At 39.3% G+C, this 22,987-nt stretch overlaps 2 protein-coding genes and 1 pseudogene across 2 annotated transcripts in view; 2 read left to right on the top strand and 1 right to left on the bottom strand.

Moving 5' to 3' along the window:
- LDHC (lactate dehydrogenase C) overlaps positions 1-20,347 on the bottom strand; it is a 48,661-nt gene extending 28,314 nt beyond the window's left edge. The window contains exons 1-4 of the mRNA XM_047691799.1: positions 19,996-20,347; positions 19,762-19,896; positions 12,082-12,199; positions 2,587-2,760 (exon numbers count right to left, since the gene is read on the bottom strand). Of these exons, the coding sequence (XP_047547755.1) occupies positions 2,587-2,760; positions 12,082-12,199; positions 19,762-19,887 (418 nt within the window). The 5' untranslated portion in view covers positions 19,888-19,896; positions 19,996-20,347. The remainder of the gene's footprint in view (positions 1-2,586; positions 2,761-12,081; positions 12,200-19,761; positions 19,897-19,995) is intronic.
- On the top strand, positions 5,765-5,936 carry LOC125078728 (mitochondrial import receptor subunit TOM7 homolog; annotated as a pseudogene).
- Positions 20,348-21,878: 1,531 nt separating the features above from the next.
- On the top strand, positions 21,879-22,808 carry LOC125078727 (peroxiredoxin-1-like). The gene has a single exon (XM_047691801.1). It carries the CDS (start codon positions 21,930-21,932, stop codon positions 22,527-22,529), a length of 600 nt encoding a protein of 199 aa, XP_047547757.1. The 5' UTR covers positions 21,879-21,929; the 3' UTR covers positions 22,530-22,808.
- Positions 22,809-22,987: the final 179 nt, after the last annotated feature.

Below are 22,987 nucleotides of genomic sequence, written 5' to 3'. Positions count from 1 at the left end.
AGTATTTGCACATAACATGATACTATATATAGAAAACCCAAAAGAATCCACAAAAACCTGCTGGAACAGATCAATGAATTCAGTAAAGTTGCAGGATATAAAATCAACATACAGAAATCTGTTACATTTCTATACACTAATAATGAAGCAGCAGAAAGAGAAATTTAGGAATTAATCCCATCTACAGTTGCAACAAAAATAGTAAGATAGCTAGGAATAAATCTAACCAAAGAAGTGAAAGATCAGTACTCTGAAAACTGTAAGGCACTGATGAAAGAAACTCAAGATGACACAGAGAAATGGAAAGACATGCTCATGGATTGGAAGAACAAACACTGCTAAAATGTCCATGCTACCAAAGCAATTTAAATATTTAATGCAATCCCTTTCAAAATACCAACAGCATTTTTCACAGAGCTAGAACAAATAATCCTGAAATTTATATAGAACCACAAAGACCCCAAATAGCCAAAGCAACCTTGAAAAATAAAAGCAACCCTGGAAACCTCACAGTTCTGGACTTCAAGTTATATTACAAAACCGTAGAATTCAAAACAGTATGTTATTGGCACAAGAAAAAAAACACATAGATCAATGGAATCAAATAGAAAACCCAGAGATAAACCCACAACTATAAGAATATCCAATGGGAAAAAGACAGTCTCTTCAATAATATGTGAAAATTGGACAGTCACATGCAAAAGAATTAAATTGAACCACTTTCTTACACCACACACAAAAATAAATTCAAAATAGATGAAAGACCTAAATGTGAGACAGGAAACCATTAAAGTACAAGAAGAGAGCACAGGCAGTAACCTCTCTGACATTAGCCATAGCAACTTCTTTCTAGGTATGTCTCCTAAGGCAAAGGAAACCAAATCAAAAATAAATTATTGGGACTACATCTAAATAAAAAGCTTCTACACAGCAAAGGAAATTATCAACAAAACTAAAAGGCAACCTATGGAGTGGGAGAAGATATTTGCAAATATGTATCTGATAAAGGGTTAGTATTCAAAATATACAAAGAACTTATAAAATTCAACCCTCTCCAAATAAATAACCCAATTAAAAAATGGGCAAAAGACTTGAATAGACATTTTCCCAAAGAAGACATACAGATGGCCAACTGATATATGGAAACATGCTCATTATTCATCATCACGGAAATGCAAATCAAAACCACAAGATATCACCTCACACCTGTCAGAAAGGCTAAAATCAAAAACATAAGAAACATCAAGTGTTGGCAAAGATGTGGAGAAAAAAGAACATTTGTGCACTGTTGGTGAGAATGCGATCTGTTGCAGCCACTGTGGAAAACAGTATGAAGGTTCCTCAAACATTAAAAACAGAAATGCCATATGATTCAATTATTCTACTATTGGGTATTTACCTGAAAAAAAGAAAACACTAATTTAAAAAGATATGTGCACCCCTGTATTTTTGCAGCATTATTTACAATAGTCAAGATATGGAAGCAATGTAAGTGTCCATCAACAGACAAATGGATAAGGAAAATGTAGTATATAATGGAATATTATACAACCATAAAAAATGAGATTGTGCCATTTGAGAAAACATGGGTATTTATGCTAACTGAAATAAATCAGACTGAGAAAGAGAAATACCATATGACTCCACTCATAAGTGGAATCCATTAAAAAAAAAGAATAAACAAACAAAAAGCAGAATCCGACCTATAAATACAGAGAACAAACTGATGGTTGCCAAAGGGGAGTGGAGAGAGGAGGTCGGGCAAAATGGGTTCAGGGGAGAAGGAGATCCAGGCTTCTAGTTATGGAATGAATGTGTCATGGGAATAAAAGCTGCACAAGAAGAAAAAAAATGTAAGATATATATATGTATATATATATATACATATATGTATACAATTTAATATTGTATGTGTACAATATTCAGCCATACATATTTATTATATAAATTATATAATTATAATTTATACTGTATAAATTATATAACTACAACTTAATATTCAGCTATGAGAGAGAAGGAAATCCTGCCATTTGTGATAGCATGGACGGATCTTGAAGGCATTATGTTAAGTGAAGTTAAGTCTGGCAGAGAAAGACAAATACTGTATGATGTCACTTACATGTGGCTTCTAAAATGGTCAAACTCATAAAAACAAAGAGGTGGTGGCCAGGGGCTGGGGAAGGGGGGAAATGTTTATAGTTACAGTTATAAAATGAGTAAGCTCTGAGTATCTAAGGTAGAGCATGGTGACTATAGTTGACAATACTGTATTATATACCTAAAACCTGCAAAGAGAGTAAATCTTAAATGTTTTCACCATAAAAAGGAAATGGTAATTATGTGAGGTATTGGAAGTATTAACTAATCCTACTGTGGAAATCATTCTGCAATAAACAAGTCTATCAAATCATTGTATTATACATCTTACCCATTATGTCAATTGTATCTCAATAAAGCTGGAAAAATCATCATATACTTTGAATGGGTAGAGTTTGTTGTACATAAACATTACTTCAGTGAAGTTGTTTTTTAAAATAGTATGGAAAGATCATCCTTACTCAGTTAAAGGGAGGATAAAAGACTTACCTGGATTTGAAACAATAAGCATCTTACAGTCAGGACTATGCTGGACTATGGTAGGAATGATTGATTTCATGATGTTCACATTCCGTTGCACCAGGGCAAGGCGACTTTCTCCCTCCTGTTGCCGTGCACCTGCTGTCACAATAACTAATTTGGAGTTTGCAGATACTATGTAATCTAAAAAGAAACAGAAGGCAATACTTGGATCAAGAATGCCATAATTACTGTGCCTTACTTCTTTAAAAGTCTATTGTAAAACCTTGGTACTACAGTACTCATCTATCAGGATGCCTGGGTGGCTCAGTCGGTTAAGTGTCCACAGCTCAGGTCATGATCCCAGGTCCCTGGGATTGAGCCCTGCTTCAGCTTCCTGCTCAGCAGGGAGTCTGTTTCTCCCTCTCCTTCTGCCCTCCCCTGCAGTCACACTCCCTATGACTCTCAAATAAATAAAAATCTTAAAAAAAATAAAGTACTCATCTATCATAAATAAATAAACAAATAAGGTACACATCTACCTTCATACTGGCATTTACAGATGAAAAGACTTTCCACATAGCAATGTTACATCACATAGCCTGAAGGAGGCCTTGTTACTATGACTTACCAGTTGTCACATTTTTTTTTTAATAATAACATATTCTACCATCCCTTTTAGCCCACATTCTCAGTTCTCTTTAAGGCCTGAGGCAATGCAAGTCAGCATGCTCTGGACTCTTAGAAACACCTTATGAAGCTTAGAACTCTGAGAATTTATGTCTATTTCAAGATTCTAAGAATGAGTATGTATTTACTTCTATGATAAGGGACTAGATTTGAGATCACAAAGTAGTTCTTGATCCTCACAAGAAGGTATAAACTACTTTCTAGGTCTAATGACCAGTCATACAACTGTTTGACCTATTAAATCCAATGATAATATGATATGATGCTCACTTCCCATAGTGGACTTTTAAAAAAGCATTATATACCTTGAACTCATGACCCTGACGTCAAGAGTTGCATGCTCTTCAAACTGAGCCAGCCAGGTGCCCCTGGGCTCCTTTTAAAAAAGGAAATCTGGGGCGCCTGGGTGGCTAAGTGGGTTAAAAAAGGAAATCTGCTGACTTTTAAAGACATTATTGTATCTCCATTTATGGCCATTTCTTATTTTTCCAATCCAAAACAGAAGATAATTTATAAGCCATAAACATTTTAATATTTTCCTGTCTCAGCAAAGATTTTAACTAGAAAGATAAACTTAGAAAGATGGTATGTCTTAGCCTGATATGTTTCAAAGATTCTCTAGGAAATTCTCTCTCCTTTGTATCAAGTAAAAGACCTACAGGAGGAAGTCCTTTTCTTTCTGCACAGTTTACTAATTCTTTTTTTTTTTTAAGATTTTATTTATTTATCTGACAGAGATCACAGGTAGGCAGAGAGGCAGGCAGAGAGAGGAAGGGAAGCAGGCTCCCTGCTGAGTAGAGAGCCCGATGCGGGGCTCCATCCCAGGACCCTGGGATCATGACCTGGGCCGAAGGCAGAGGCTTTAACCCACTGAGCCACCCAGGCAGCCCCAGTTTACTAATTCTTGTTCAAAGACCTTGCTTGACTCAAATTCACCTTCTATAAAGTCTTATCTAACCACAGAAATCCAAAGTAATTTCTCAATCTCTCTCTTTCCCCATCCCTCTTTCCCCTCCTCCTACCCCCTCAACTCTGCGGAGTCATTTCTCCGCAGTTCAGATTATTTGAAATATTACAATGTCCAACAAATACAATTAAACTTTCTACCAAAGTAAAAGATCAAGTCTTTTCATCATCTGCCTCCAAATGATATTACTAGCTTTGTGTCTTAATTTTATGTCAGATTTTCCAGGTCCCCTGATTCTGTTAATGCCATCATCTCTTCACCTGTTATTTTCCTTTGTAAATATAACTCAAACCTCCAAGACACAGCAAATCATAATGATCTGGAGCAAAGGCTCTAAGGTCCAACTGCCTGACTCTGCCACTTCTTGCGGTGTTACTGACCCTGGACAAGTACTTTGCCTGCTCCTCTGACCCTTATATCCTCATCTGCCAGACTGAGCTAAAAACAGTTTTTCTTTTATATGGTTCTTAAAAAATGATTCAGCATTGGGGCGCCTGGGTGGCTTAGTCATTAAGCATCTGCCTTTGGCTCAGGGCATGATCCCAGGGTCCTGAGATCGAGCCCCAAATCGGGCTCCCTGCTCAGCAGGAAGCCTGCTTCTCCCTCTTCCACTCCCCCTTGCTTGTGTTCTCTCTCTCACTGCCTCTCTGTCAAATAAATAAATAAAATCTTAAAAAACAAAAAGGGGCACCTGGGTGGCTCAGTGGGTTAAGCCTCTGCCTTCAGCTCATGTCATGATCTCGGGGTCCTGGAATCAAGCCCTGCATTGGGCTCTCTGCTCAGTGGGGAGTCTGCTTCCCCCCCCTCTCTGCCTGCCTCTGCCTACTTGTGATCTCTGTTAAATAAATAAATAAAATCTAAAAAAAAAAAAAAACTTTCACCAAAAATTATAAAAAAAAGAAAGAAAGAAAGAAAGAAAGAAAGAAACCTCCCTTAAAAAAAAAAAAAAAAGAGGGGCGCCTGGGTGGCTCAGTGGGTTAAGCCGCTGCCTTCGGCTCAGGTCATGATCTCAGAGTCCTGGGATCGAGCCCCGCATCGGGCTCTCTGCTCAGCAGGGAGCCTGCTTCCTCCTCTCTCTCTGCCTGCCTCTCTGCCTGCTTGTGATCTCTATGTCAAATAAATAAATAAAATCTTTAAAAAAAAAAAGATATCAAGACAGGCGTATATCAACTACAGCTTCAAAATGCCAATATATACCAGAGAAAAGAATTGACTGAGATGGGTATTAAGGAGGGCAAGAAGCCTGCTTCTCCCTCTCCCACTCCCCCTGCTTGTGGTCCCTCTCTTGCTGGGTCTCTCTCTCTGTCAAATAAATAAATAAAATCTTAAAAAAAAAAAAAAAAAGAAAGAAAGAAAGAAAGAGGGGCGCCTGGGTGGCTCAGTCGTTAAGTGTCTGCCATCAACTCAGATCATGATCCTGAGATCCTAGGATCGAGTCCCACATGGGGCTCCTTGCTTCGAGGGGAGCCTGATTCTCCCTCTGCCTCTCCCCCTGTTTGTGCTTTCTCTCTCTCTCTCAAATACATTTTACTGGGCAATCAGGCCATCACCATGGTGAAGCTGAGCAAAGAGGCCAAGCAAACAGAGGCTGGGGCAGCTCTTCAAAGATGGCCAATATGCCACCCACTGGGACTTTAGTCCTCCCATGATTTACCGGGGATTTTAGAGATGAAAAGATCCTGGAAAGCCTGAACCAACTGCTTTGAATCTACTTTGGGGATAAAGGACTATTCAGTTATCTGGATTTGGAAGTAAGCAATAGACAGGAGCAACATGAAAGGCATGCACACTAGCTGGGATAAGAGATGGGACCTCATTCAGCCATTCACCAGTTGGATGGAACAGGCAGGCTTCTTACCACACAGATGCATCTGTGGCAGAATGGAACTTCTACGGAATTATTTATGAAAGGCTGGATCAAATAGGTGTTTTTAATAATCTTATAAAAATGTCTATTTTGGGACCTTTCAATTTCTAAATGAATTTTAGAATGAATTTAGTGTCTATAGAACATAAAGCATTTTGAGATTTTGACTATGGTTGCGTATCATCTATAATCAAGAGAAGAATGGACATCTTACAAATAGACTTCCATATGCAAGGTCTATCTATTTATGTATTTAATATCATTCAACAAGGTTGTCTTCTTTTCTGAATAAAAGCTCTATAGATATCTTGTTAGATTTATTTCCATGTACTTCCTATTTTTGATAATGTAAAAAATAGCTTTAAATTCTTCTGCTTGTTTTTGACATATATACAATTAAGTTTTTATTAATAACTTTATGTCAACCATCCTCACTAAACTTTTAGCTCTATATGTTGTCTCTTTTCTTATGTTTTTTCCCTTTACCTTCTTTTTGATTCACTAGGTATGTTTTTCTAATTTTACTACTTCCCTCTTACTAATTTAGAGGTTACACTGTTTCTATTCTTTTAAAGATTATCATAGTAGTTACAATATGCATATTTAAGTTATCAAAGTCCAAAGGTAATCATCACCTTTCCATCTTCCCTAATGACTGAGGAACTCAGAACACTACTTCATTCCCCATTACCACATTTCACACCCAGATTTATATGCTATATTTTAAAAATTTTTAATCCTATATTATATGGTCTTATACAATTTGCATTTATTTAGATTTGTCCTCAATTTTACCATTTTTCGTGCTCTTCACATTTTTTCTTGCATTTCAGACCTTGTACTAAGCTCACTCTTCTTTTGCCTTATGTATATATTTTTGCATTTTTAATTTTTTAAATTTTTAATTAAATATTTTTTAATTTAAGCTCAATTCAATTAATATATACTGTATTATCAGTTTCAGAGGTAGAATCTGGTGATTCATCAGTTGCATACAACACCCAGTGCTAATTACCTCAAGTGCCCTCCTTAATGCCCATCACCGAATTACCCCATTCCCCCACCCACCTCCCCTCCAGCAATCCTTAGTTCATTTCCCATAATTACCAAGTCTCTCATGGCTTGCCTCCCTTTCTGTTTTCAACTTAAAATTTTATTTTTCCTTCCCTCCCCCTATGTTCATCTGTTTTGCTTCTTAAATCCCACATGAGCGAAATCATATGGTATTTGTTTTTCTCTGATCGACTATATCGCTTAGCATAATTCCCTCTAGTTCCATCCACATCATTGCAAATGACAGGATTTCATTCTTTTTGATGGCTGAGTAATATTCCTACATACATATATTTATCTCTCATCTTCTTTATCCACTCATCAGTAGATGGATATTTGTGCTCTTTCCATATATTGGCTTTGCATTATTAGTGAGTGTCTGATTAGTCTGTCTGAAAATGTATTATAACCTTATTCTCTTTTTAAAAAAATATACTTTATTTATTTATTTGACAGACAGAGATCAAGAGTAGGCAGAGAGGCAGGCAGAGAGAGAGGGAAGCTCGATCCCAGGACCCTGAGATCATGACCTGAGCTGAAGACAGAGGCTTAACCCACTGAGCCACTCAGACATCCTATAACCTTATTCTTGAAAGATATTTTTGCTGGGTAGAGATTCTGGATTGACATTTATTCTTTCTCAACACATCAAAGATATCATTTCATTGTATTCAGGTTTCACTGTGCTGTTGATAAGTCAGTTATTCTTTTCTTTTTCTGTAATTTGTCTAGTGACATTTTTTTTCTCTTTGCCTTTAGTGTTCTCTAATGTCACAAAAATGTGTTAGATAGGATTTTGTATTTATCCTTGAGATTATTTGACTTGAGTATGTGTGTTATTTTTCATTAGTTCTCAAAAATGCTCAATTATAAATCTTCCAATATTTCGTCTTCCCTGTTCACTTTTCTAATTAGATGTACATGACATATTATCACTTTATCCTCCATGATTCTTAGCCTGTCCTATTTTCTACTTCTTGCTGTCTTTTGTTTTTTAAGATTTTATTTATTTATTTATTTGACAGACAGAGATCACAAGTAGGCAGAGAGGCAGGCAAAGAGAAAGAGAGAGGGGGGGGGAAGCAGGCTCCCTGCTCAGCAGAGAGCCCGATGCTGGGCTGGATCCCAGGACCCTGGGATCATGACCTGAGCCGAAGGCAGCGGCTTAACCCACTGAGCCACCCAGGTGCCGCTCTTGCTGTCTTCTTTGTAATTGCCTTAGATTCATCATTTCCCTCTTCAGTGTGTCTGCTCTATTATTAAATCCATTAATTTTTTATTTCACTCTATTTCATATTTAGAAGTTATATTTGACTATTTTACTTTTCTTTTTAAAGATTTTATTTATTTACTTATTTATTTGAGAGAGAAGGAGAGAGTTGGGGGGAGAGGCAGAGAGAGAGAATCTCAAGCAGATTCTGCACTGAGCACAGAGCCCAGCACAGGTCTCAATTCCATGACCCTGAGATCATGACCAGAGCTGAAATCAAGGGTTGGACACTTAACTGACTGAGACACCCAGGCACCCTTATATTTGGCTATTTTAAAAATATAGGTTTTCCTGTATTATACTGATATTTTCAAGTTGGTCTTTATTTCTTTATGTGGAATAATTACAGTTAATTTCTAATTTGTGTTTCATAATTTCAACATCTGAAATCTACGGTAGCCTTTTCTGTTATCTCTGCTGGTTCTTGCTCATGCATTTTCTTGGTAGATTTAATTAGTCCTACTGTGAGATGTTCATTTTTTTGGAATATTATTTGTGGAACTTCTTTGAGCCCTGAAATAAAGTGGGTTTCTTCTAGAGACTACCTTAAGTCTTTTTTTTAAAGATGTATTTATTAGGGGTGCCTGGGTGGCTCAGTGGGTTCAAGCCTCTGCCTTCGGCTCATGTCATGATCCCAGGGTCATGGGGATGGAGCTCCACATCGGGCTCTTTGCTCAGCAGGGAGCCGGCTTCCCCTCCTCTCTCTCTCTGCCTGCCTCTCTGCCTACTTGTGATCACTGTCTGTCAAATAAATAAATAAAATCTTTTTTTTTTTTTAAAGAAGATGTATTTGGGGGCGCCTGGGTGGCTCAGTGGGTTGGGGCCTCTGCCTTTGGCTAGAGTCGTGGTCTCAGGGTCCTGGGATTGAGCCCCGCATTGGGATCTCTGCTCGGCGGGGAGCCTGAATCCTCCTCTCTCTCTCTGCCTACTTGTGATCTCCATCTGTCAAATAAATAAACAAAATCTTAAAAAAAAAAAAAGATGTATTTATTTATTTGAGGGAGGAAGAGAAAGTGGGGGAAAGGGCAGAGGGAGAAAACCTTTAAGCAGCCTCCCCACTGAACTCGGAGCCACTTGACCCACTGACCCATGAATTCCTGACCTGACCGGAAACCAAGATTCAGACACTTAACCAATTAACCCAGCCAGGTGCCCCAAGATTATCTTAAGTCTTAAGAGTGCTTTAGGGCACCTGGGTGGCTCAGTGGGTTAAGCCGCTGCCTTCCGCTCAGGTCATGATCTCAGGGTCCTGGGATCGAGTCCCGCATCGGGCTCTCTGCTCAGCGAGAAGCCTGCTTCCCTCTCTCTCTGCCTGCCTCTCCGTCTGCTTGTGATCTCTCTCTGTCAAATAAATTAAAAAAAAAAAAAAAAAGACTGCTTTAGATTTTTTTTGGAGTTCAAATAAGGGCCAGCTGGTATCTACAATCTTGGCCACCATTTCCTTCCTTTACTCAAGCAGCTGAGACACTTGATTTTACTGTCAGTCCCCAGAGATAGGGAGAAACGAATTACTTCAAGATCATCCTTATATTAAGGAATTGCCAAATGAGGGCCAGCAAGCCACATCTGGCCCATCGCCTGGTTTAGTAAATAAAATCTCACTAGAACATAGCCACACCCATTTTACATACAGTTGATCACTGCTTTAGAACAAGAGCAGAGTTGAGTAGTTTTGACAGAGGCTATAGATCCCACAAAGCCTGACATATCTGACCCTTTACAAAATACAGTTTACTAACCCTATTGGAGTTCCAGCTTTATGAAGTTAACTCCTATAGAACTCCCCAAATTAAGCCCTGTCTCCAGTCTCCTAAATCCTGTGAGGCGGTGGAAACCAAAATTGAAGTTCGAAAAGTCTGACTAATGCTAGCTAGTAAAAACTAGCTACAATGCTCTGCTTAACTCTCTAGTTTCCTGACTTCACTCAATGCCTATTCTGAAAATGTCTTTATTAAGAGCATATCAATTCTAAATGAATTCTTTAAGGATTGAGAACATCTTTCTTTTATATTTTATGCAGGAGTTTTGTAATTTACAGCAAAAAGACTGATCCAGGTGTTTATCCTGCCACATTACCAGAAAGTAAATGCTGAATGATTTTTTTAAGTATTTTAATACAGTAGCTCTTTTAACCTGACTCCACTGAACTGATTCAGTAAATTAACTGATATAAAACATACTGATATCTAAGGCAACTGAATACTCCCAATTAGTAGACTTTCATAGGGAAGGTCTGTTTACTTTTTCTTCCCTTTTTTTAAAGAGAGAGAAGCAGAGAGAGCACAAGCAGGGGGAGGGTCAGAGGGAGGAGGAGTAGCAGACTCCCCGCTGAGCAGGGAGACCGATGAGGGTGGGGAATGCAAACTGGTGCAGCCACTCTGTAAAACAGTATGATGTGTCCTCAAAAAGTTGAAAATAGAGCTACCCTATGACCCAGCAATTGCACTACTGGGTATTTACCCTAAAGATACAAATGTAGTGATCTGAAGGGGCACATGCACCTGCATGTTTATAGCAGCAATGTCCACAGTAGCCAAACTATGGAAAGAGCCCAGATGTCCATAAACAGATGAATGGATGAAGATGTGGTATACATACACACACACACACACACACACACAATGGAATACTATGCAGCCATTAAAAAAAACGAAATCTTGCCATTTCCAATGATGTGGATGAGGGTATTATGCTAAGTGAAGTATGTCGATCAGAGAAAGACAATTATCATATGATCCCTCTGATATGAGGAAATTGAGGCAGAGTGGGGAGTCATGGGGGTAGGGAGGGGAAAAAAATGAAACAAGATGGGATCAGGAGGGAGACAAACCATAGAGACTCATAATCTCACAAAACAAATTGAGGGTTGCTCAGGGTCGGGGGTAGGGATACAGTGGCTGGGTGATGGGCACTGGGGAGGATATGTGCTATGGTGAGAGCTGTGAAATGTGTAAGACTGATGATTCACAGACCTGTACCCCTGGGGTAAATAATACATTATTTGGTAATAAAAAAAAAGAATTAATCATGCTTATATCCAAATGTATTTATGCCAATTATATCTATTAATTATATAATATGAGGTAAGTCACTAAAATACAAGTGTAAAAGAAATGCATGATAAAGATAACCAGTATATTCAGGATTGAGACATGAATAGATGTAACACAGAACATATCAACTAAATTAGTAATGTTTTATTTTTTTTCCTGGGTGTTGGATACATTGATGTTTGTTATACTTAAACTCTTTTTATATGTCAAGCATTTCATAATTAATTTTTTAATGATTGTTTCTTTTTTAAAAGATTTTATTTACTCAAGAGAACATGAGCAGGGGGAGGGGCAGAGGAAAACGGAGAAGCAGACTCCCCACTGAGTGGGGAACCCAATGTGGGGCTTGATCCCCAGGACCTTGAGATTATGACCTGAGCCAAAGTCAGAAGCTTAACCAACTGAGCCACTGAGGCACCCCTATTATCCCCCTGCTTGTGCTTGCTCACAAATAAATGAATAAAATCATTTTTTAAATGATTTAAAAATAAAAAATTAACCTTTTAAACTGTATGTCCTAATGAGAGTGGTTGTATTTTTAATTTTATATTTATGGAGACCAGTTTGGTAAAATTCATTAGTCTTTCTTAAAACTCTGAAAAGAACTCTTTAAATTAAAATTAACCTTTTCCAGAGGTAATCTTTGAAGTATTAAAGAAAAGACTGCCATGCTGAAGATCCATCATTTCTCCCTTCAATTTGTCCACTGTGACATCAACAAGGGCGAGTTCATCGGCCAAATCCTAAAATACATGAAAATTTTGAATAACATATTCTGAAGAATGTTCTTACTTCAGTATTTAAAAAATAAAAAGAAAAATTCGTGTGTGGCTACTTTATAATCGAAGTACAGTTATATTTTAATAGAAAAAATGCTATAAAAGTGAGTGTGTGAGTGTGCCTAGAGTGACCAGAAAGAAGTCAAAGTAAGCAACAGAATGTAGCAAAAATTACTAATTGCTTTGCCTTCAAAACTAATTGATAATTTTTTTATAAGTGGCTTTTTTTCCACTTCAGATAATAGTTTAAGAATGATAAAAAGCTATTAAGTTCCTTCAAAGGATTTTATTACATTTAACCTTTATGCCTAATTTCTGAATTGGCTGAAGTTTTTAGTATGCATCCTTATGACTAAAATAAAAAGGTGGCCACCTGTGGGAACCCATTTCATGCACAGTACATTTAACACTGGATCTCCAACCTAGGGGTAGATGGGCATACAACCAGACCATAGCTCCCAGTCAGCCACACAATCATGAGGTAAACAATGGATACACTTGACAATTATTCTGTTTTTTACTTTCAGAACCAATACATTTCACAAGATATTCAACAATTGATTATAAAATAAGCTTTGTGTTTTATGGTTTTGCCCAACTCTAAGCTAATGTAATTAGCTTATAACATTATTTAGCTTACATTATTACATTATGTAATATAATGTAATATAATACAATATTATAATATTACATTATAATACATTATTAAATTACATTAATTAGCTAATTACATTAGCTTAGAGTGTAGTTACATCCACAATAATGTAATGTAATTGTTCTGAGCATGCTTAAGGCAGGCTAGGCTAAGATATGACAGGTGGAATAGGTGTATTAAATACATTCTGAACTCATGATGAGTTTATTGAGATGTAACCTCATAAGTCCAGGAAAATCTGTATAGTCTCTTTTTTGCTTACTCTGATTTGAATTGAGTTTACCAAATGAAACAGAATACAGAACTACATAGAAGGAGAGTTTTCCCTCATATTCCAGTGGCCAGATTCTAAAGATGAGAAGTAAGGGAAAGGGATCAAAGTCCCTATTTTGCTACCCTTTTTTCTCAGATCAGATGCCATCTGAACTTTCTGGAAAACTGTAGCTTCTAAAATGTACTAAATTATGTGTTATATATCAGGAACATAAGGAAGATAAGGAGTTTCACCCAGAAGGATCACATATCACTTCTAAGCTAATTGATAAGAAAACCAGATAATGTTTATAGATCCATTTTTATATTAGTCTATGTATTTGGATCTGTACAGGAAAACAGAAACCACTCTAAGCATTTCAACAGGAGGTATTTAATATAGGGAATTGGTGAGACAGCTGTTGGAGGGCTGAAAGGACAAAAAGGGAACATTTGAGGTAACCCAGAGATAGAAATCATAGTTTGAATCTACTACCCCAAGACTGAGGGAACAAAGAGAGAGACTAAAGGAGGGCTTCATGGAGCCAGGCTCAGACCTCTGGAAGAAGTAAAACCTGGCTACCTGGCTATCAAAACCTGATACCACTGAATGGGCAAAATGAGGCTAGGAGCTCCAAAAGAAATTGGAAGCTAGAACCAACTGTTACCGCTGAGGAAAGGGCTGCAGCTGAGATGAAAATGACCAAAACAATAAGCAAACAGGACGGAGGTCATTTCCCCACTCCTGCTCCGCTCCTCCACTCCTCCACTCCGGTCTATTGGCAGAACCTAACAAGATGCTAACTGGTAAAGGAGAAAAAGATTATGCAAAGATCCAGCACCAGCATCACAGAATACAGAAAACTGGGTTTGGAGCTGAGTAACAATGATAACCAACACAGCCTGCTTTTAAATTATGTTTCCAATTTGAATTATATCTCTTCTTAACAAGTTACCAGACAATTCTCTTTTCAAGGGAATCTTCCAGGTCTGTTTGTCTTGATTGCCAAGGACAGAACTCAAATAATTCCTAAAGGTTCATTTTTTTTTTTTTAAGAACTAACAATATCTATGTGAGTCATTTATCAAATAGAATTCCAAATAGAGAGTTTGGGTTTGTTTAGCCTGTCAGAATCTTTTAAGAATAGTTATGAATGGGGTACCTAGGTGGCACAGTCAGTTAAGTCTCTGGTTTGGGCTCAGGTTGTCATCTCAGGGTCATGGGATCATGCCCAGTGTTCGGCTCCATGTACAGAATGGAGTCTGCTTAAGCCTCTCTGTCCCTCTCCTTCTGCCTCCTCTACCCCACTCTCTCTCAAATTAAAAATAAAGAGAGAGTGGGGCGCCTGGGTGGCTCAGTGGGTTAAGCCTCTGCCTTCGGCTCGGGTCATGATCTCAGGGTCCTGGGATCGAGCCCCACATGGGGCTCTCTGCTCAGCAGGGAGCCTGCTTCCCCCCTTTCTCTCTGTCTGCCTCTCTGACTACTTGTGATCTCTCTCTCTCTCTGTCAAATAAATAAATAAAATAAAATAAAAATAAAAAAAATAAAGAGAGAGAGAATAGTTATGATCGTTCCAGGGAGTCCTAGAATAACCATTGAAGGTAAGAGAATAGTAAAATAAGAGATAAGTAAGAGAATTAAAATCAATCTAAGGAAAACTGCTAGGACCACATTACTCTGTACAGCAGAAGGAAGTAGGACATACTGCTATGCTTTAAAGTCTGCCATTCAGTCATATATGCAGGTGTTATAGTACTCATTTACACCTTATATATTCCTTGAAGTCAATAAACTATATAAATATGCATATTTTAATATCTTTCATCACTTTCCATTTATCTCACAATGCACATCAATGTGAACTGCGTATTTACCCTCACAAGTGGAGTTCCGAAATTTCATGATAATATGCCTTTGATATTGTACACCAATATGTAATATATATAAATTTCATGATAATATGCCTTTGATTCATTGTGCTGAGCACTCAATCAATTTTTTTTAAGATTTTATTTTTAAGGGGTGCCTGGGTGGCTCAGATGGTTAAGCATCTGCCTTTGGCTCAGGTCATGATCTCCGGTTTCTGGGATGAGTTCTGCATCAGGATCCCTGCTCAGTGGGGGGTCTGTTTCTCCCTCCCCCTCTGCTGTTCCCCCTGCTTGTGCTCTCACTCTCTGTCAAATAAATAAAAGGTTTTTTTTAAAGATGTTATTTTTAAGTAATCTCCACACTCAATGTGGGACTCAAACTCACAACCCCAAGATCACTGAGCCAGCCAGCTGCCCCATCAATAAATTCTTTTTTTTTCCCCAATAAATTCTTTAGATCTGCAAACTCATTTTAGTTTTAGACTTTTTCTTTTATTTCTTGAATAATTTTCTTCCCTTTCTTTTTTCTTACTGAAATATCAATGAGTAATGGGACCTCCTGACTGGTTCTCTAATTTCATCTCTTTTCTATATTCCATCTTTGACAATCTGCTTTCTAGAAACCCAGTGGAAGTCACAGGGTTCCTGCTTCAATGTGCCTTCAACTAATCCTACTGCTTTCAGGAAGATGCCTGTCTTTACTGTCTTGAGTGAAGAACCTGATTCAATTTCTCCAAAGAATATACTCCTTCCCCTTGTCTGCTGATATGTGAGAGGTGGTTGCTTGTTTGAGTAAGGTGCAGAAGAGAATCTGGTGGTTTTCTTCTGAACATATAAACTTTGAACCAATTCTCCTATGTTTGTCCCATCCCTTACCTCAACTCTGTGAGGCAGTTGGTACTTACAATTCCTCAGCTTTTCTTGAGGTTTTGGAATTTAACTGGCTTTTCACCTTCCTCTGCCAGTTTTTTTTAATTATCTAAATAATCCAGTAAAGTTTTTAAGAACACAACAGGACCTGTGTCCACATTGCCAAGGTTTGAATTCTAGCCCATTTACCTATATTAGCCACTTGACCATGGGCAAAATTACTTAATATCTATGTTTCAGTATTCTCGTTTATAAATGGAGATGATAACAGTACCTATCTCCCAAGGTTGTCATGAAGATTAAATAATATCTTTGAAAACATTTTTTTAAAGATTTTATTTATTTATTTCATAGATATCACAAGTAGGCAGAGAGGCAAGCAGACAGAGAGGGGGAAGCAGGCTCCCTGTTGAGCAAAGAGTCCAATTCGGGGCTTGATCCCAGGACCCTGGGATCATGACCTGAGCTGAAGGCAGAGGCTTTAACCCACTGAGCCACCTAGGCACCCCTGAAAACATTTAAAAAAGCAAAGGGTTTGTGGTTTTTTGTTTGTTTATTTTTTGTTTTAGATTTTATTTGTTTGAGAGAGAGACAGTGAGGGATAGCATGAGCAGAGGGGCAGAGGGAGAGGGAGAAGCAGACTCCCTGGTGAGCAGGGAGCCCAACGTGCAGCTCAATCCCAGGACCCTGAGATCATAACCTGAACCAAAGGCAGACACCTAACTGACTGAGCTACCCAGGTGTCCTGAGAAGCAAAAGGCTGTACACTGAAAACTACAAACATTGCTGAAACAAATTAAAGAAGATGCAAATAAGTGGAAAGACATCACACGATCCTAGATTAGAACACCTAATATTGTTAAGATGTCAACATACTCAAAACCATCTACAGATTTAATACAAACCCCTATAGAATCCCAGTGACATTTTTTAAAGGAACAGAACAAAATCCATTCTAAAGGATCTTAAGGGACTCTAAATGGCAAAACAATCTTGAAAAAGAATAAATTTGGAAGTCTAATGCTTCCTGAATTCAAAACTTATTACAAAGCTACATCAAAATAGCATGGTATTGTCATAAAGACATATAAATCAATGGAATAGAGAACCCAGAAATAAACTCTCAGATTTATGGCAAATGATATTTTTTTTAAATATTTTATTTATTTATTTGACAGAGAGAGATCACAGTAGACAGAGGCAGGCAGAGAGAGAGAGAGGGAAGCAGGCTCCCTGCTGAGCAGAGAGCCCGATGCGGGACTCGATCCCAGGACCCTGAGATCATGACCCGAGCCGAAGGCAGTGGCTTAACCCACTGAGCCACCCAGGCGCCCCGACAAATGATATTTTTAAAATCTTTTGGACTCTGCTTTTTTTTTCTTAAGACTTTACTTATTTACTCAACAGAGAGAGAGAACACAAGCAAGGGGAGGTGCAGACAGAGGGTGAGGGAAAAGCAGGTTCCCTGCTGAGCAAGGAGCCCCATATGGGACTTGATCCCAGGACCCAGGGATCATGACCTAAGCTGCAGGTAGACCTGAGCTGCAGGTAGAGCTGCACGCTTAACTGACTGAGCCACCCAGGTGCCCTATGATCAGCCGACCAGGTGCCTAGGAATGCCAAGGCCATTCAATGGGGGAAGGGAGAGTCTTTTCAACAAATCATACTGGGGTAAGTGGATATTTACAAGCAAAAGAATGAAGTTAGACTTATACCTTACATCATGTAAATAATTAAAAATAGATCAAAGATCTAAATGTAAGACCTAAAACTGTATGAAACTCTTGGGAGAAAATATAAAAGATTCATGACATTGGACTTGACAGTGATTTTTGGATATGACACCAAAACATATAAAATAAAAATAGATAAATTGAGGGGCACCTGGGTGGCTCAGCTGGTTAAGCATCTAACTCTTGATTTCAGCTCAGGTCATGATCTCACGGTCATGAGACTGAACCCCATGTCAGGGTCTGCAATAGGCATGGAGCCTGTTTCTCTCTCTCTCTCTCTCTCTCTCTCTCACTCTCTGACCCTCCAGGGCATCACCTCCCAATTGCTCACTTGCTCTCTTAAAAAATAAACTGAATTACATTAACATTAAAAATGTCTGTGAATCAAAAACAACAACAGCACAACAAAAAGAAACAGCAGAGTGAAAAGAAAACCATGGAATGGGAGAAAATACTCAAATACACAAATTTGATAAGAGATTAATATCTAGACTATAAAAAGAACCACTACAAGTCAACAACAAATAACCCAATTTAAAAACAGACAAAGGGTATCTGGGTGGTTCAGTTGTTTAAGTGCCTCACTCTTGATTTCAGCTCAGGTCATGATCTCAAGATCTTGGGGTCAAGCCCTGCACTGGGTTCTGCACTCAGCATGGAGTCTGCTTGAGATTCTCTCTCCCTCTCTCTTTTTGTTCTTCCCCATCTTCACCACCCCCATCCACTCTCCCTCTCTCTAAAAATAAATAAAATATTTAGGAAAAAAAAAAAATCCTTGGGGCACCTGGGTGGCTCAGCTGGTTAAGCAGGAGACTCTTGATTTCAGTTCAGGTCATGATCTCAGGGTCCTGGAATTGATTACAGGCTCCACACTCAGCAGGGAGTCACCTTGAAAAATTTGTCTCCCTCTCCCTCTACCCTTCCCCCGCTCACACGCTCTGTACCTGAAATAAATAAACAAGTCTTTTTTAAAAAATAAAGGGGTGGGGCGCCTGGGTGGCTCAGTGGGTTGGGCCACTGCCTTCGGCTCAGGTCATGATCTCAGGGTTCTGGGATGGAGTCCCGCATGGGGCTCTTTGCTCAGCAGGGAGCCTGCTTCTCTCTCTCTCTGCCTGCCTCTCTGCCTGTGATCTTTCTCTGTCAAATAAATAAATAAAATCTTAAAAAGAAAAATAAATAAAGGGGTGCCTGGGTGGCTCAGTCGGTTAAGCCTCTACCTTCAGTTCAGGTCATGATCCCAGGGCCCTGGGATTGAGCCTTACATTGGGCTCCCTGCTCAGTGGGGAATCTGCTTCTCCCTCTTCATCTGCCCCTCCCTGCCATTCATGCTTGCTCTCTCTCTTTGTGTTCTCTCTCTCTCAAATAAATTAAATAAAATCTTTTAAAATTAATTAATTGAAATTAAAATTGAAAAAAAATTCTCTCACTCTCCTCCCTCTCCCCATTCCCACATGTGTGCTCTCTCTAAATACATAGGTATTTAGGAGGCAGTAAAAAAAAAACAAAAACAAAAACAAAAAAACACAATATATATATATGGCAAAGGATTTGAACAGAGACTTTTCCAAAGAAGATATACAAATTGCCAAAAGCCACATGAAAAGATGCTGTAGAAACAAAAAGGAAAATTAAAGGACTTCCATTGTTATTTTATCAACTTTTGTACTTTTTGTTTTATAATGAGCATGTAATACTTATAGTTTAACAAAAAAATTAAAGTTTTTTTTTTGTTTTTAAGTAATCTCTATACCCATGTGGGTTTTGAACTCACAACTTTGAGATCAAGAGTCCCATACTCTTCTGACTGAACCAGCCAGGTGCCCCTAAAAAAAATTCTTTTTAAGTATAAGCTTCTAGGAAGTATGACTTCCACCCATTATTCTTCCAGGAAAGCAAGGTATGGGATCATTTAAACAGAATATTAACAAATTAATGCCATCAATGTGTCTTCTATGAATCAGCTTAAATAGTCTAGCAATACCAGACTCAAGATAAACTCCAAATAAACGTTTCTTAACTTAGGTCAAAATTAAATAAGTGAACACATATTTGCTGTCAGAAGATTAGCCCCACAACCCTGAACTCATCAACATCTACAAGACCTGAAAGCTCTTGATTTTCAGCCACCGGGTAGGCTTCTAACTTACCTTCAATAAGATACAAATAGCACAAGCCATGCCTACAGCACCAGTTCCAACAATGGTGATCTTACTCTGGGAGGCTTCATCTTCCTCAATTAGACTCTCAATAAGCTTCTCCTTGATAGTTGACATTTTGAAAACCTGATAGGGATAATGAAATTTCAGTGGAATCAAATTCCCTAAACTGATCACGCTCATAGGTATCAACATACTAACCACACTGAACATCTAGGGGCTTACCTACTGAGTTTGCAGAATGTTGGAGCCGCGTGTGGCCGGAAAGTGAAAAAAGGGGTGTGGAAAGGCAGAGGAGAACCAGTCTGCCTAGGTGTTGGGTCACCAATGAGCTTTTTTATTTCTCCCAGCCCTCAAGCTATCATTTTCACCCCAGTACTAGACACTCACAAGTGCTTTGCTTGGCGCAACTAAGTACAGACAGCCAGATCACAGAACTCACTGCCTTTAAGGAAGATTAAAAAGAAAAAAGAAAAAAAAGGTTACACCAAAAAGAAGCCACCAACGGCACTTAAGTGCGAAGCCCTGCGACGGTTACTCTACCGACTGCCAACGTCAAGAATGCTCTCACGCATGACTCTTTCGTCAGTACGCAAGCCCCGCCCATCGCTAGCCCAGGCGCAGGCGCATTCGCAGACATTTAGCGGCCCCTCGTTTTGGGAGGGGGCGGTGTCGGAGTGAGTGCTTTTGCGTCCTCGGTGCCCCTGTGAAGAATTCTAGGCTATCTTTAAGAACGTGCGCAACAGGGATTTGGGGAGTATAGTTTCATTTCCCTCAACAAGCCTAACCCTGGGACTGATTTTAGTGCTGAATTTTTGGAAACTGTCATGACTACAGGCTGATGAGGGTCAGGCTCGAGGCCCCAGTGGGAGAAACCTCTCCTTCCAGCACCTCCTGTTCTTCCAGATAACTTGCCTTTTTCTGAGAGGACATGCTGGAGGGACCTGAGCCCCAGCGATGATTTAAGTAAAGGATGGGCTTGGGAATGACCAACCTGAATTTGAGGAATGTACTTTTCAATGTACTTACCATACCCTTGTCTACACATTTATCTGCAGGAATTTAAAACATTATTATTGAGCTCTGTAACTTCAGAATGGAGTGCTGAAATAGAGATTGAATTAAAGTAGCAATTTTGAGGACCTATTTAGCTAGAGGCCTCCATCAAGGTTAAAACAATAACGTTGTTTAACCCTTAAACTATCCCTGCTCCCCTTCCCTCAGGGGATTTATTTAAAAACAAGTCCTCGAAACCAGCTCCAGGTAACAAAGCTCAAATACAAGGGTGGGTCAGGCCAGGTGGAGACATCCGATGGGGGGGGGGGGGGGGGATGAATACTGTCTCCCTAGCTACCAAGGAGTATGGGCCCCTCCCTTTGGGCACATTTTGGGCGCCAATTCTGACCAAGGTGATAGGCTGGTTCAAATGTCTACTAGGGTAAATTGTAGTTCAATTAGTCACCTAGCATGACTGTGCAGCTTTCTCTGTGTGTTACAATCTCATTGGCCACCTGTGCGTGGCCAGGCCCAACCACATGGCCTTTGCCCTTAAAAGCTAGTCCGTGAAAGAAAGAAGGGTCGCTCTCTTTTGTAAGAGGCACAGCCCCGAACGTTGGGTTAGATTCTTTTTTTTTTTTTTTTTAAGATTTTATTTATTTGACAGATCACAAGCAGGCAGAGAGGCAAGAGGCAGGCAGAGAGAGAGGAGGAAGCAGGCTCCCCGCCGAGCAGAGAGCCCGATGCGGGGCTCGATCCCAGGACCCCGAGATCATGACCTGAGCCGAAGGCAGAGGCTTTAACCCACTGAGCCACCGTTGGGTTAGATTCTTGATGCTTGGCGCGAAATAAACTTTGCTTGACCTTCGCTTTATATCAGTCTCACTCCTTTAATCATGGACCCATTATTGGGGCATAACAGCTACAATCCAAGCTAACTTAATCATTTTGCTTGGTGGCAATCTAAATACAGGAAGGCCAAGATGTATACATTCCAACAACTGCCAAAGTGCAGTAGGAATGCAGTAAAGAATTCTGAAAGAACAAGGCTTTGAAGTCCTGATGCTTTGACAACATGGGATTTAGTGGAAAAAATGTTCATCCACGAGTCTTCTTCCTGGCTTGTCTTCGGCGTTTTTGTTCGTGGAGCGGCCAATAGCAAGATGTCTTCAGGAAATGCCAAAATTGGGCATCCTGCTCCCAACTTCAAAGCCACGGCTGTTATGCCAGATGGCCAGTTCAAAGACCTCAGCCTATCTGACTACAAAGGAAAATATGTTGTGTTCTTCTTTTACCCTCTTGACTTCACCTTTGTGTGTCCCACGGAGATCATTGCTTTCAGTGACAGGGCAGAAGAATTTAAGAAACTCAACTGTCAAGTGATTGGTGCTTCTGTGGATTCTCATTTCTGTCACCTGGCATGGATCAACACACCCAAGAAACAGGGAGGACTGGGACCCATGAACATTCCCTTGGTATCAGACCCCAAGCGTACCATTGCTCAGGACTATGGAGTCTTAAAGGCTGATGAAGGCATCTCGTTCAGGGGCCTCTTTATCATTGATGATAAAGGCATCCTTAGGCAGATCACTGTAAATGACCTACCTGTTGGCCGCTCTGTGGATGAGACTCTGCGACTGGTTCAGGCCTTCCAGTTTACCGACAAGCATGGGGAAGTGTGCCTAGCTGCCTGGAAGCCTGGCAGTGATACCATCAAGCCTGATGTCCAGAAGAGCAAAGAATATTTCTCTAAGCAGAAGTGAGCATCGGGCCATTTTAGGGCTGGGCTGTAGTGGGTGGCCATGAAAACAAAATCTCTTTTGTACTATTGTTATGCTTAAAACACAAGACTTTAGACTTTGTGCAGATGTGGTATGGGATGGGACAGGCCTTTCCTGCAGGGGTGGGGAGTCCAGCCTTTCTTCCTCTGGAGAGAATGGCCTGAACTGTGTTACAGGGCAGGCCAACTGTGATGTACAGTAGTAAGGCAACACTTTCGATCTTCTGTTGTTTCTATTAAACTTGAACTGAGAAAAAAAAAATGTTCATCCATCTACATGCATATATATGGACATATATATATATATATATATATAAAATGGAGAACTATATTCTGAACATTCCATTTGCTTCCCCCACTAAGGCATATTTAATCCACTTCCCAAGGTTAAGACTAAAACGAGATCAGATTATATTTATTTATTTATTTTAAATATTTTAT

Source organism: Lutra lutra, chromosome 10, assembly GCF_902655055.1.
Source record: "Lutra lutra chromosome 10, mLutLut1.2, whole genome shotgun sequence".
Taxonomy (NCBI): Eukaryota; Metazoa; Chordata; class Mammalia; order Carnivora; family Mustelidae; genus Lutra; species Lutra lutra.
Note: the sequence above shows the minus strand (reverse complement) of the source record. Positions and strands in the feature narration are given on the sequence as shown.

Excerpts from the sequence above, each read along its gene's own strand:
- LOC125078727 (XM_047691801.1), top strand. The coding sequence starts at position 21,930 with ATGTCTTCAGGAAATGCCAAAATTGGGCATCCTGCTCCCAACTTCAAA.